The sequence below is a fragment of the Nelusetta ayraudi genome, unplaced genomic scaffold (genome assembly GCF_046127955.1).
Source record: "Nelusetta ayraudi isolate G7.1 ecotype Tasmania unplaced genomic scaffold, CSIRO-AGI_Nayr_v1 ptg000071l, whole genome shotgun sequence".
Taxonomy (NCBI): domain Eukaryota; kingdom Metazoa; phylum Chordata; class Actinopteri; order Tetraodontiformes; family Monacanthidae; genus Nelusetta; species Nelusetta ayraudi.
Window position 1 is genome coordinate 2156358 of NW_027466121.1, and position 15590 is coordinate 2171947.

General features: G+C 45.0%; 1 protein-coding gene across 6 annotated transcripts in view; it reads right to left on the reverse strand.

Moving 5' to 3' along the window:
* gnao1a (guanine nucleotide binding protein (G protein), alpha activating activity polypeptide O, a) overlaps positions 1-13376 on the reverse strand; it is a 78216-nt gene extending 64840 nt beyond the window's left edge. For 5 of the 6 annotated variants that reach the window (XR_012928712.1, XR_012928711.1, XR_012928710.1 and 2 more), the window contains exons 1-2: positions 12472-13373; positions 11500-11542 (exon numbers count right to left, since the gene is read on the reverse strand). Coding sequence is in view for 2 of the 6 variants with exons in the window: in XM_076042745.1 (XP_075898860.1) it covers positions 11500-11542; positions 12472-12589 (161 nt within the window). In the remaining 4 variants the exon portion in view is untranslated. Of the gene's footprint in view, positions 1-11499; positions 11543-12471 lie in introns of all 6 variants that reach the window. The other variant, XM_076042746.1, reaches the window with a different exon arrangement.
* Positions 13377-15590: the final 2214 nt, after the last annotated feature.

A 15590-nucleotide genomic window follows, 5' to 3' on the forward strand; every position in this document is an offset into this window, starting at 1 on the left:
AAAATTTCACAAACTAAAACCTCGGACTAACTGTCCTTTTCTCCTCACAAAAACAAAAGTGTACACAAATAACACAAATTTGTGCTTTGTGTGATTTTTCTGAATCGCAGAGGATAAGAATGGCAACACTTGCGTGATTTTTCATTTATCAAACAATAATTGACTGGGTTTTGTCATCTTCAACAATTGATTTAGAGCTACCCAGACCTCAAACCTCAAAAAAAGGGGAGAAAGAGAGGATTATGCAGCCAGCATGAGACGCACACACACTCACACATAGTGAAAATGCAACATGCCTGCGCCCTCGTCGCCTCCTGTTATCTCTCACACTCATATTTTTGTCCTCACACCCACTCATGTGAACACACCGACTCAAAACCTTCAAACGGCGCCGGGCAAAGAGGCCTTCTTACTATCTGGCTAAACCCGCAGTTTGTCCTCGTCCGCTCGCTCGCTGTCGATGGAACTCGAGTCACGACAAAGTGCACGACATTCAGTCCCGTTCGGCCCTTTTGGCCGTCAGGGCTGGTGAAAAAAAAAAAGAAGAACGACTACAACGAAAGCATCAACAGAAGGAGTAAAGGATGAAAAAAGGGGAATTGATGTGAGGAAGTGCATTTCAGAGAACAATGACAGTGAAAGTAGAGGCTGACACGTTCACGCAACAAAATGGAGGCATCATCATCAGCTGCTCTGTCATTTAGCTCCCATGACTTTCCATCACACCTTGAGGTCAAGCCGCATCGTCCTGGGCAATACACACACGCACTCACACACACACAGGGGGGGGGGGCGGGAGGGGCTTCTCCCTGAGCTCTGGTCTTTCTGCAGTGTCACTGGTGTCTCCGCACGACTTGTCATACAATTCAACGCAGGAAGGCAAGAATGTTTCAGAGGGGCAGTCGGTGAAGGCACATAAAACAGCCGAGTGTCACCGTCTGACTTTGAACAGGACTTTACTTGTGTTCTGATATTTGCAGAGAGTACCAGTGAGTTTTTTTGTACAATCTGCGGTTTCGTGAAAAGGGATGTTTTGCGACTCTGGAGATCCCCTGACTTTGCCTCCGGTCAGCCTGGAAAGTTCAATTGATGATTTCAAATGCTCTCGTAAATAACGGGATATGAACTACCAGGAAAATGTATGTAAGGTGTGTAAGGTCCTTGCACATTTTTCATTGGGAAATTTAGGTTCTCGGGAAAAATCGTTAATCGATCGATAAAGTCAATCAACTGACGATTAATGAATTAATCGGTGATTTGCATCCCTAGTTTAAGTAGCATCTGGAAGTGCCTAACTATTGTTCGGAACTTCCCTTCATTGGAATATCAAACCTGGAGCACAGGTGCATTTAACATTTGCTTTGTTTGTATCGTACTTGAAGCCTTTCAGGGTATCTGATGTCCTTGAGTCTGGCTGTTCTTTTGCGGTTTCCAACTCAAAGTCAAGCGCGAATGGTCGTCGCTGATCTGAACCTATGAGCAGTAGCTAGTACACAGTGCGTCCACTGAGTCCACACAATATTCTGGATGGAATTGACTGTGGCAACCTGCATTCCTCAATGTTATGATGCATGATGCAGGATGTCAGTATGCAGTGCAGATGCAAAAAAAATTCAAATGATTTATGTGTTATATTTATTTTTGAATAATAATATAATAATTCTGTTTTTTTTTGTTAGTTTTACAATTCAAGATTTCCACTCACAAGTCATTATTTCTTTCCAGGTGATTTTAACTGTGGTCTAGTTAAGAATTAAAATAAATTGCTATCATTAACATGAGTCACACATAACATTGGAAGCAACTTTCCCGTAAAAAAGGAGAGTTATATTTATAGTCGCCCTGCTTTAATCCATTCCGTTTGTATTTCTTGGCATGTCTGTCCTTCCCTCCAAGCCTTGCCACAGTCACCATCAGCTGACTTTATATCAGCTGAGTGCAGTCAATGGAACAAGACTCCTTTGTCTCACAGTGCCCAGAACTGACAGGAAATCTGCCAAACGCTAACACACACACACACACACACACACACACACACACACACACACACACACACACACACACACACACACACACACACACACACACACACCCAACAGTGTGGACATATGTGCACAGACAAAAAGACAGAGGGGGGAAAAAAAGATGGCTCAATGACATGTGAATATATATGACCACGCAGACATCTATCCATACATTTTCTGCATACAAATTAGGTTTTTTTTTTAATGTTTTTTTTTTCCTTGTTTCTGGACCACACACGCACGCACGTACGCACGCACGCACGCACACACGCACACACAGCCTTGACCTGATACCAATACTCATCTAATGAATTTTGTATGAAGAAGAAGAGATTGAGATTGTCTGATGCACAAAACGGCTCAAATTATTCATTCGATTGTAGAGAAAAGAGGGGGAAATATTTTCTATGCTACCAGCAGGTGAGTGCCTTAAATGTCTTTCAAGTGTTAAAAGTTGGTTTGCAAAAAGCCAAGTCACAAACAGAAGAAACCATGAGAGCTACATGCTTATGTTTGCTACTTCCCAAATATCACCAATGTATGTGACTGGAGAGATATTTTACTTTAAAGTCACTCCAATAGCGCGGCTGCACATTTGAGGTTGGTTGTCTCAGAGGGTTGCTTCCGCTGCACACAACGCTTGTGTTTAACTTTAATGTCAACCGTGCCTGATTCTAGGGCTACATTCCAAGTGAGAAAACACCCTAACAGTCTGCAGGGTTGCTCATTGAAATACCCCGCAGCATAGTGGAACCAATGAGGGTGTCCGCTTTTGGATTAACAGCAATCTGAACGAATAGTGTATTGAAATACCGTGTTGGTAGATGACCAAAGTCAAAGCTGTAAGCTCGTCTGAGACCTGACTTGCATATTTCATTTTGGATCTGCAGCAAAGGAAAACCATTCTTTCATTCGGTTCAATTTCTCAGAATTTATCTCGAAAGCAACCTATTCTATCCATTTTCTTCTTCTACTGGTCGCAATTTGACCTGACCAATTTTCTGCCAATTAATAGTAATTTCACACATGCACTGTTTTAAACAGAACAAACTAAGTCCACTTTGTGAACCAAGAAGTAGAATGAAGAAAAGGGACCGAGCTATTTTTGTATTCACATTGTCAGCTGATCCACTTCAGCTCTGTTATGGGCCCAGACCTCTTGTTGAACCTGAAAACTTGGACTACTTTGTGCGTGTGCCCACTGTTAGATTGAGGTGGTCTCTCAGCTCAGTCCACCTCTCTGATCTGATCTGAGTTTGTCTGAAGCCTTGCTTTCACTGATTCGCAAAGGGTCTGAGTCTACATCAGGGGCTGCAACAGCGCTAGTGTGAAAAACACCCTGAGAAGCAAGTGGCAGTGGCAACAAGCAAGTTTCAGTTAACACGAAAACAGAAGCAACATTAGAAGCTCGATGTGTGCCAAGGTATTCTGATCATAGTGTCGCTATCGCTTGCCAACTATTCAAAAACACCTGCCAAATTGTTATTGGATACAACTGGAACTATCATCCAGAGTCAGACACTAAAACAACAAAACACAGAGAAAATCTTTTTCTTATCAAGACAACAATAAAAACACAATTAAAGTAATTCTCAGTATGTCACTTATTCACTGTATTCTATACATTATATTTGTTCCAGGATGTCCTGATTTTAAAAAATGGCTTAAATTAAAGAAGTCAGATTAAATAGTGAACATATTGCTATCAGATCCCCCCTTATAATCGCCTTGAAAAGAATCCATGACACTGTCACGCTTTGAATGGAATGAATGAAATATATTGCTTTAATTGATATCTCCATCAGTCTTCATGCATTCGTTTAAATCAAGAGAGGAAACCTTCACCTCAAGAGGAATTAAAACATTCTAAAAAAAAATATGTGGCATAAACTATTTTGGAAAATACATCTGTTGACCATTATCTAGCGTAACAAGACAATAAAAAACACAAAAGCAACAGCGGAGCGCCTATTTTCAAGACACTAATATTAATATTCTTAGAGTGCATTAACAATCATTAGATTTATGATTTCTAATGATCTGTGATTTATTTATTTCTTTTACTTAATTTATTTAAAATGGACACACACACACACACACACACACACACTGTGCACAGCTATCATGAGCCGGCGCCTTGCTGTTGATTCAGAGCTCGCTCAAGGCAGCCAATCAAATCATTCCGGTGACAAGCGTGCCAACGGCTATATTTACCCAATGAAGGTTGACTATCTGGCTGACAGACTCGTTTTGATCACCAGTTACAGGCTGTCGCTTCATGCACGACTTGAGATGATGCCAGCGTGACCTCCTACCCCCCCCCCCCCCTTGCACTCCTCCACCCCCGCCCCCAATCCTTGCTCTACTGTCTCGCCCTGCTCCTTAAAATCCCGGGGATGCGGCGGCTCATAATTACCGAGGAGACCAGAGTCCAGGAGGAGGAGGAGAAGGAGGAGGAGGAGGAGGAGAAGGAGGATCCTTGCACCCTATCCCTCCGCCGGCAGCCACGGCCCAGTCTCTCTCTCACACCTCGTGGCTCGGCAAATAAGTGTGAATGTGCCCCTTCGCTTCGCCAGTGTCTGTTCCTGCTCAAAATGGCTTCATTTTTAGTGCCCTTACCTCCCCAACCTCATTTACACTCAGCCTCCTCTTTACCCTCTCTTTGCCACGCCTGTTTCTTTTCACACTGCCACATCAATTGAATTTATTTCCCCCCCGCTCGGCGTCCCTGCTATACTCACCACCGTGTCCCCTTCGTCAGTCTTTCATCGCTTCCTCCTTCACAGCGCTCATCTCTTTCTGCAACTAATTCAGTTCGCTGCTTGTCTTTTGCCGTACGGCACAGAGCGTTTGTGAGTGTTTTTCTTCAGCTATCCCCCTCTCGCTATGTGGCCAGCAAAACACCACCTTTTTCCCCCCTCTCTATCTTTCCCCCTTTGCCCCATTATTCTGCTCTTTTGAGGCTTGAACCTAATTATCTCCTGGAACACCCCCCTCCTGCACACACACACACACACACACACACACACACACACACACACACACACACACACACACACACACACACACACACACACACACACACACACACACTCTCATGGTGGGAACAGCCTGTGGGAAGCAGTGCAGGCGTGAGGGACGGACAGCGTTTGTTCTCCCTTTGGCCAGTCACTCCCAATCACGTCAGTGTGGCGTGCGCAAGGGTGTGCACACACACACACACACACACACTGAGCGAACACACAGTGTGTCTTCAGAGTGTGCGCTTCTAAAAGCTGGAGGTAGTAATCTCAAGTGAGGACTTCATTGTGAGTATCCCTTGGAGTCACAGGTAGAGATCGCTCCATCCCAAGATGAGATCCAGCTCCGCAATTACAGCAGGGAGAAAGTTTGCACTCGGACACTGATTTGAATTTTTTTTTTTTAAAAATCACTTTCAAGTTGACATGCGCTTTGAGGTTAAAGAAAAATACTCCCGTCTGGCTGCGTGTACCATCCAGAGTAGCAGCCGACTACATTACGGAAGGACCAACTCAGGGAACCTTCAGTGCTTTCACCCGATCGCCTTGAACCTTGACAGTTTATATGGTTTTATAGCGGTTGTAGAGGATCAATGATTGAACAAGGTGAGAGTTGAAAGCTTCACCATGCATCAAATGGTTGATGCTGTTCGTCATGGACTAGGGATGTTAACAATTAATCGATTACTGATTAATTGTCGTTTGAGAATGTAATCGATTCATTTCTTTTTTACATAGGTAATTGAAATCATTATAACAGTGTCGTGGCAGGAAAGAGCAACTCCCCTGTGATGGTCATAATATACCTAGAACAAGTTACTTTTAAACAATTTTTTAAACGTTTTTATTGTTTTCGAATGTAAAAGTGGGTCACATTGGACCCTCAATATTATTCAAGGGTTAAATAATGTGTTCCTTACACATTTTTCATTGTGAAATTTAGGTTCTCCGGAAAAATCGGCGCTTATCAATTAATCGTTAACCGATCGATAAGGTCAATCGATCGATAACGATTAATGAATTAATCGATAATTTGCATCCCTATCATGGACGTCTGTCAATCAAAGGGCCAGCTGAACACTGGTGGTTCAGTAACACAAATATAACCACTTTCCTGTTGGTAACTTAAAACAAACACTATGCTTTATTTCATTATTATCATATCATTTAGAGACACTTTCATATTTTCATTTACTGATAACAATGGACAGTATTTCATTTAAATTAACACAAGTCTGCCAGTCCATTCAAGAACTTCAAAGCAAATTCCCACTAATACAATTCCACTAAACCAAGGCTCACATGGGCCCTTTCTGTGTGGAGCCTTCATGCACATCCCCCTTGTTGGTGTGGGTTTCTTTTTTGGTACTTTTTCTTCCCACCACAGTCCAACAACGACAAACACATGTAGGTGAGCCAAGGCGAAACAAGGGTCAAATAAGAGCTACTTCCGCACAGAGACCCATGTACCTTCCCCACAATGTGACTAAAGCAAAACATCAAAGCAAGAATTGAATATTATGCTAGCTGCTCTAGTTTCTCTTCTTCGTAGGTCTCATAACGATACCACAAGCCTCTACGCAGCACACACAGCCCCATCTTGATTCTGTAACGACCTCTCAGGCAAGAACATCAGCTGAGCCATTGGTACGACACACGACTGGCGTGTGCTTCGATCACAGAGCAGCTGGTAAAAATAGCTGTGCAACTTTGGACACCTTTTAATCAGCCATTTATCTCTGGGAGAGGTGACGCATTTGTTTCTGGTTCACACTACATACATATACCTCTAGCCGTGATTTTGAAAGCGGGTTTAACAAGCTCCTCTACGACAACACAAGAGGTCTACACAATCACACCCATGTCAGCTGTTGGGAGCAGAGTGCAAATAAGTCACACACAATCTGAAATGATAAAGAGCAAAGTGGGGGTGCACAGACAGAAAAAAAAACAGTGTTTGGATGAATACTTCACTAAGCACTGTGTCATTGGGCTTAGTAAAGTCAGGAAGTGGTTCCCTTGACTGCTGCTCAACTAAAATGAAACTGATGATAAATGAATATTCTTGCGTAAACAGTGAGACACACTCAAGCGGTGCTGGAGAGGTCAGGCCGCCAGCTGGGCGCAGAGAAAACCTTTACACACATCCAACACACACACACACACACACACACACACACACACACACACACACACACACACACACACACACACACACACACACACACACACACACACACACACACACACAGGCGTCGTTAACAGATGGTGTCGTGGAGGACTCGGCGCGGGATGGAGATGTGCTGCTCACCCATGACAAGGTCCCCTGGGGTGGCCAGCCCAAAGATAACACTCACTGATAGGTTTCAGTGCTCTGTCTCTACAGCAAATCAATTTCTCCTTTTCCGTCCTGTCATGTGTCGCCTTCCTTCCTTGTTTTTTTCTTCCTCATTTTACACCTTCCTTTACACCATCAACTGCGTTTTCCATTGCAGCTTTTCACAACATAAAAGCAAGAATTCTAAAATTTCCACAAAGTGATATTGCGATTGGCAGGTGTTTCCATTGAACGGTGTGAACGCATAAGCCGTAATTCTCGTAAAATCTCGTCCCGCGAGACCCCACTTGGAGGAGGATTTTCTCTTATTCCATCTCCTCCTCCGTCCAAACACAATGTGCCATGTTCACTTGAAGTGAACTGGTCACGTGGCCCGCCACCCGACCACCTCATGAGAGCGTAAAAACCTTTTAGCGATATGTGAGAGGTTTTTCGAAGTTTAGGTGTTTCCATTACCAATTTTTTTATTGTGATATTTAGATTTTGTGCAATTATAGGTAATGGAAACACAGCTACTGTTTTTTAACCACTGTGCTGCGGCACACTGGCGTACGGTGAACTGATGTCACATGTGCCGTGAAAAATTATCCAACTTCACTGAATACAGTGGTTCTCAAACTTTCTCTGTCACGCCCCACCTTGGAGGAAGAAAAAATTTCATGCCCCCCTAGAAGCCGTGGCTGTGTCTTGAGGGATCCCGATGAACCTGCAAGTGGTCCCATGTCCCTAGGACAAAACTGACCCCATAGACTTGCATGGCATTAGGGTTAGCGATAAGGCTGGAATTAGGGTTAGGGTTAGGGTTACTGCTGGAATAAGGGTTAGGGTTGCGGGGTTCCTCATGGGCTAGAAGCCCCAAATTTGACGTGGCTGTGTCTTGAGGGATCCCCATGAACCTGCAAGTGGCCCCATGTCTCTAGGACAAAGGTGACCTTTGACCCCAGAGACTTGCATGGCTTTATAGGTCTAAAAATAATAATAACCTCCATTGTGGCGCGACTGCGATTTAAAAGAAATGTGACTTGTCCACGTGCTGCAAAGTAAGTGTTGCTTGCTTTCTTTGATCCATGCCCCGCCCACCCACCCATCGACCCACAACCTCTCCCAGCTCATACCAATATAATACCAATGCCTCATTATTAGGTGTGATCTTGATGTGAGATAAAGAAGTCTCAGTAGTGCTCGGGGTTGGGCGCAGTTACAACATTTTATCAGTGTACTGTGCAGCCGGCTGGTAAAGAGATTACAAATTTCCTCTCGCTGACATAACATACAGGGCTGCGGCGCGCGCGCACACACACACACACACGCTCGACACGCGCACACGTAATATAAATCTAGATCTAATTTAATCATTCTCCCTCGCTATCTTTCAGGGGAAGTGGAAAGCTTGCGTGCTCGTGTGTGCGCGCGCACACACACACAAAGACGCGCCCACACAATTGGTCACTTAAGCACAACCCAGATGTTGAAAGCAATGGAGAGGGAGAGAGAGAGAGAGAACCGAGTGAGGGCTTTCCACTCCTCTGTTGCCACTCCGGAAATAGCCGATCTTCCCTGAACAGGAACGCAGAGGCTTCTCTGGCTCTGGTTCTGTCCGTTACTTCTAAGCAGACTCTCTTACAATAACATCAGATCTCCCTGGGTCTGGAAAAAAAAAACCTGAAACAAAACAAACACTGGGGCACTCCGTGACAATCTGGCATCTCGGCTTTGACGCCAAATACCTCGTTTAAAATTGGAAGAGGGTTTATTTTCCATCCGTCCATTTTCAATACCCGCTTCTTCCTGAGCTCAGGGTCACATGGGGTCTGCTGGAGCCTAACTCAGCTGTCATAGGGCCAAGGCAGGGTGACAACCAGGACAAGTTGCCAGTTCATCACAGGGCCACGTAGAGTCAAACAATCATTCTCACACATAAGGACAATTTAGAGCTTCCAATTCACCTCACACGCATGTTTTTGGAAGCCGGAGAACCCGGAGAGAACATGCAAACTCCACACAGAAAGGTCCCAGGCATGGAATCAAACCTACAACCTTCTTGCTGTGAGGCGGCAGCGATAACCACTGCACCGCTGTTTTATTTTTTTTGCAAAAAGAAAGGTTGGCATCGACCGCCACGTTTGCGAAAGCACATTGTATCACATTTCCCGTAAGGAGGCCTCTCTCCACTCCAAAAAAGGCTTAGCCGAAACGCCTTGTAAAAAAGTGACAGGCAATGTGCTCTTTGAGATACCCATTACTTCCCATTCATATGCATGAGCAACAACAAAAACATGGAGGTGGCATGGCTGGAATAATTAAGGCCCGCGTAGGAAGAGGCAGCAGGATGGAGAGCATCAAATTGTGTGAAATCAAATGTAGTAATTGTTCACACAGACCGCCATTTACCGACGAGAAAAGCGACAAAAACCTACACTCCATCACCACTCTGGTGAAGAACAAGGTAAAAACCTTCCTGGAATCTAGACATTTATGTCTTTCTTTGTATGTTTCTTTCCCCAAGGAGCCCGTTGGGAGCAGTGGTCAGTCACCGTGGAGAATGTGCTGTACTGCCAAGAGTGACCAATAACAGCTGAGGAGCAGGATCATCTGGAGCATATAAATCATATCTTCCTATGTCACCAAATTGCCCCGGATAAAACCATTTATAGGCTTTAACGGACTCGGCTGCCTGTAAATGAAGAAGCTAAGGAGACAAGCATATGTCCCAACCAGATTATGTCAAAACCAGATTACACATACAATAACTAATGGGGGTGGGGAACTCATGATGTACTGGTGATGTGCTGCAATGTTAAGCAGCAACAGTGAAGGGAAGCCAAAGCCAGCAGTTTGTCTTGTATCTGTATTATAATTACAGTATCTGTTTGATTATTGTTTTACACACTGTGCACATGCTATATATAAATAAGTGCATTACTTGCATGTATAGCATAGTGTGTGCATGTATACGATACAAGCAAGGTTTAATGATACGATAGCAACTGATTTTTTTGAGGAGAAAAGGAGAAAATTCAAGTATGTAGAGCTTGTGAGAGACAGGATTACAGTAGCAGCAGCAACCAGGGTGACTGTGTCAGTCAGAACAGCGATCAAGAACAATTTGGGTTGCAACTGTTAATTATATTCATTAGTCTCTATTTACCATTTTTTCAAAGTCTAAGAAGAATGCAATTACTGTTGCATCAATTTTTAAACAGTTAGTGCCTCAAATAGCAATTTATAGAAAACAGTAATAGTTACGGTTTAATTCATAGTATAGTCATGTATTCTAAAGGAGTCACTAAAAAGTGAATATTAAATTCTTGCGTCAATGAAATGTTTGAAATTTATTCATTTTCCATTCCCACTTTTTCCTACACTGTGTCGCTGGGGTTTGCTGGAGCCAGTCACAGCTGTCAGTGGGCGTCGCAAAAGTCACCGTTTGAACTTTATTTGTATCTTGTTTTGTGTCATGCCACCATTGTGGCCAATGTCATCTAAAATTACATGACGCATATACAAATATTGCATATTTCTTTAGTTCTTCATGTCTACTCCCCCGTCACGCTCCCGTGGCTTCTTAATAAACCACGGTTAAGTTGAATCGACTTGCAGGAGAAACAAAGTCGAGAAAAGAATCAACTTTCCCTTTAAAGGGAAACCTTATCTTGTCTGAACTGAGTTTATCTTGTCCGTCGCCACTTAAATTGAAAGCGCTGTTGTTTAGCACTGGCGCCACACTTCACATCCGAGCCGCTTCACTGATGCAAGCGGGTGAAATCCAGCTGACCCTCGAATGGAAAGAGGGTAGGAACGAGTGTGTGCAACAGAAAACCTTAAATCAGTAGCGACGTATGCACATTCCGTCTCAGTCCTGAGAAAATGTGCACTGAAGAGCATTGAAATAATGCAATTTCGAAGAGATGCCTGTCAAGACCAGCGTGGGTTCTCATCTGATCAACAGTCAAGACAGTCCTGACACAAAATCACCGTTTTATCAAGCAATGGCAGTCATTTAATTTTGATGTCAAGCTGTGTGTGAGTGTATAAGGGAAAGAGAAAGACCGAAGACTTGAAAGAGGGACAAACACACTATATAGGGTTATTGGACCGTGCTTATGAGAAGACTTACTTCATCTGTTTGACGATGGTGCTTTTCCCTGACTCTCCAGCCCCTGGGGATAGGAGACAAGAAGACAATGTAAACATGGTGTGTGTGCGTGCGCGCATGCATGGCAAGCAGCTGAAAGAGGGGGTGGAGAAACAGCGAATCAGAGTGTTTTTTTTTTTTCACTCTTCTCTTTTTTTAAGAACCTGCGTGAATAGAGCAGCAATAGCAGCAGCATCAGGGTGGAGATACGGAGGTGGAGAAAGTGGCTGCGGCCTCATCCTCCTCGTTTCATCTGCTACCGCGGATCTAATTCCTTTAAGTGAGACACCTTAATGCTTTTGGCTACTTTCTTACACCTTACACCCCCGCTGAGAACCCGCCTAATGAAATACACCCACCAAAAACAGCTAAGTAAACCACCACCGCTGCTGTGCATCCGGCCCTGCGTTGATGCAGAAACCTGCCATTTTTTCCCCCTCCCACGAACGCAACCGTCTGCAATCACCATCCTTGCTTGATTGCTTGCGTTACCGTTATCCTTTATCACTGTGAAGTCATTTTGAACTGTGAAAATGAGCACCCCACCCCTCACAGTTTTTGTTTTCTAAAAGGAGAAATCCTTAGCAGGTGCTTCCGAGGTGATGTAATAAGGAGGGAGGGTGTAAATGGGACGGGGAGGGGTGGAAGAAGGGAGGAGGGGAGGAGAGGGTCCGTCTGTGCAAACATGAGATTGGTCCCATGAGAGACGTGGTGCGCTTCCCGATCATTTCTGTGGTGTTAACAGGGAATGGTCTCTTTTACACAAAAACAAAACCACCCCTCATCACACACACACACACACACACACACACAGAGAGACGAGGCAAGGCACCACACCTTCCTCCCACCACCTCCCCTGTGAGAGCTCGGTTCGTCTGTGCCGAGCCGAGGCTCGCTAGGCCCTGCGGTGCTGGTGGTACTGGTAGTGCTGGTGCTGGTGGAGGCTGATCTTACCGAGCAGCAGCAGTTTGACATCTTTGGCCGCGGTGAGGCCGTCCTCCTTGAGGTTCTTTTCGATGGCTTTGCTCCGGTCCAGAGCCGCCCTCTCCTCTGCGCTCAAAGTACATCCCATGGTCAGAGAACACAGCTTGATCGCGTTGATGAGACTGGGATCCACGGCAAAATCGGACAGCGGGGGGCGAAGAAGAGAAAGAAGGAGGAGGAGGAGGAGAAAAGGGCTCGCCTATTGGAGGGGGAAGGCAAAAGAAAAACTTGGAGCAAAACTCACTTTGCTCCGCTTTTTTCACCCCTTCTTGTGCTGCTAAACCCTCTTTTTCTCTCTATTTACGAGCCCTCCGTGTGTCTCTGTCGCTCTCTGGGCAGCTCCCACTCTCTGTTGCTCTCGGGCCCGGGCTTCGCTACTGTTAGAGCATTTAAATGAGGAGTCCGCACGGTTTGCTCCACGGCGCAAAGGAAGGAAAAGAAAACGCCCGATGTGGCCACCGCAGCTGTCTGTTTCCCAAGCCTGAGGCTCTGTGCTGCTGCTGCTGCTGCTGCTGCCGCTGCTGCTGTGGCTGTTGCTGCTGCCGCTGCTGGTGTTGCTTCCGCCCGCCCGTCCGTCCGTCTGTCCGGCCGGCCGTCTCCGCTCTGTTTCGCCTGTGTCGGTAAATCACGGCAACGGCTCCCCTTTACTCCTCCTGTCGTCGGGTTTGTCAGAGTTACTGGGCGGTGGCGAGCAGCTCTCTCATCGTCTGCCTTGTGTCTCTGTCTCGGCGGCTCGGTGCGGACCTTCCTCCGTGTGGTTCCTCCAGGCGGCGGCGGCGGCGGTGGTGGTGGTGGTGGAGGGGGGGGACTAGCTGTGTTGAGCGCAGCGCTGCCTCCCGGTAGCTCCGGTGAAAGACTCCGCGTTCGTCGTTAGTTCATTCGTTCAATTGCGGGTTGGTGACGTCACAACAAGGGGGGCGGAGGCGGGAAGTAAAGTAGCGGTGAAGACAAGGTCCCAGTGGCGCGGCCTGGTGGCGTACAGAGAGGTTTTCTTTTCCCGCTCCTTTCCCCCTCCTTCGTCTCCTTTCTCAAACGATAGTCTAACGAGTAAACAGTATGACGATTTAGCGCATACGCCGCTTGCTAGAGTTTACAGAGTGAAAGAGTTTGAGTTTAAACCTGGACATGTCAGCCTGATTTCTATCTGGTACTCGGCTTATGGAGGTGTTTCATGACCAATAGCCTACCGGAAGTCCGTTTTTTTCTTGCGTGTTGTATGCTGCACGTGCGAACGTCCTCCTGTTAAGATATCTTGCAAGTGTATGTATTACAAGTACAAGCAACACAGTCTCACCCCATAGTAAGAAAGTTGTACGATCAATTGCTGTGGTCCCCTGTGTTGCCCAGTGATAAATTGTCGATTTGTCCAGTATATGTACCCTGCCTTTGCCCCAAGACAGCTGTTAGGAGGTTGTGTGGAGGAAGACATGTAGTCGATGTCCTTGGTTGAGCCTGGATTTTGTCTCCAGCTTTGATGAAGGTGAATGCCTTCGTGGGTATGAGGTGGTTTTACTGGCTATGATGGCTGAGTAACATCAGCAACTGCCATAAGCAACTGATCATGGCACCTCCGATACAGGCAATCTGCAAGTGACATGTTTTAAGGAGCTTCTTCCAAAGCAAAGGAGACAGGAAGGTATCTCGCTCTTTCCCCAAGCCATTGAGCTTTGTGAGGCTTTGCAGGGCCATGTAGACTGCAAGCACACAGACATTTTTATACTCATATTGAATTTGTGCCTTCAGAAAAATAGGGACAGTATACTGGAAGATTTATCGGTTTCATTCTCATGCCTGAGATCATGTCTGAAATTTTAATGCTCCTCTTGGAGAGCTCTGTTTTCCACTTGGAGATTTGCAGCAAGGTGTCCTTGCTCTTTTTGAGTATGGCTTGCAGCTACCAGAACAGGAAGCTCTTCGGCTGAACGAGCATGTCAAGATCACCCTGGAACGCTTCAGCATGTGGTGTGATAGTGGAGAGCCTGGATTCAGGCTGGTTGGCTGTATTCAAAAATATTTTAACCCTGGAGTTCTGTCTTAAAATTCCCCTTGTCCAAATGAGGATCTTGCAGATCCTCGCAATTAACAGGATGGATCTTTTCATCTTCTGTCTGGCAGTTTTTCCTTTCTTTTTGGCCATCCTGCGATTGCCATGGGTTTCTTGATTGCTGTATTTCGTCAGCCTCTCCAGCAAACTTCCTAGACAAGATGATGAAATCGGTTCTTCCTTTGTTCGCTGTGAGTGTAAAATTGGTTTTGCTGGAAGACCAGAAATTAAGTAGTTCCATTTCATTTCTGGTCAGAAATGAAGTTGTTTGTTTTATGTTGGTTTCACACATCAGGACTGGTGGCAGTTGTGGTGGGATGATTTAGCACCAAGTGCCGTTAATAAAAATTGCAAAATACTTGTTGTGTAAAATGTAGCTTGCTTAGCTTTAGACAACGTTGCAATGCTTGACAAGATGAGTCCCAACTCGGTGTGGCTTGTTATGGTGTTTTTCACCTTGACCTCTGCCCTTGTTGTGTCAACAACAGACAGAAAAAGATCAAGAGATTATCACCAAGACAACACGGCAACAGCAAAGATTTGTTAACGTCTCACATATGTGGTTGGACACAGTTGGTCATTTTAGTAAAATAACCTAGCTTTTGACTAGCTTAATTTTGAATTTTTTTTAGCTTAACATTAAGACTTGATGAACAAAAGGTTTTCTTTTTTTCTACCTATACCTATCTTCGTTGGCTTGCCGCACCTATGCCGTACTCTGAGTCGGGCAAATGTTACACAGTTAGATTCCTCACAACCTGAGCTAAAAGATTATTTTTAAACCAGAAAGGAACCCATTAGAAGTTTTTGTTTACCAGGTTTCAAAACAAAGCTAACCGCAAGCCTCTGCTATTGATCCAGTGGGGAGACATGGCACAGTTGCTGTTACTCAGAAATATCACGCTGCGGAATGCTTATTGAGGAGTTTTGTGGCGTCGGAAAGGGCTGGAGGGCATATTATAATATATTATATCATATTATAATATTTAGATTGTTAATTTAGAAAGGAATATGCCCACATGTATTTTAGATACCTGAGCAAAGA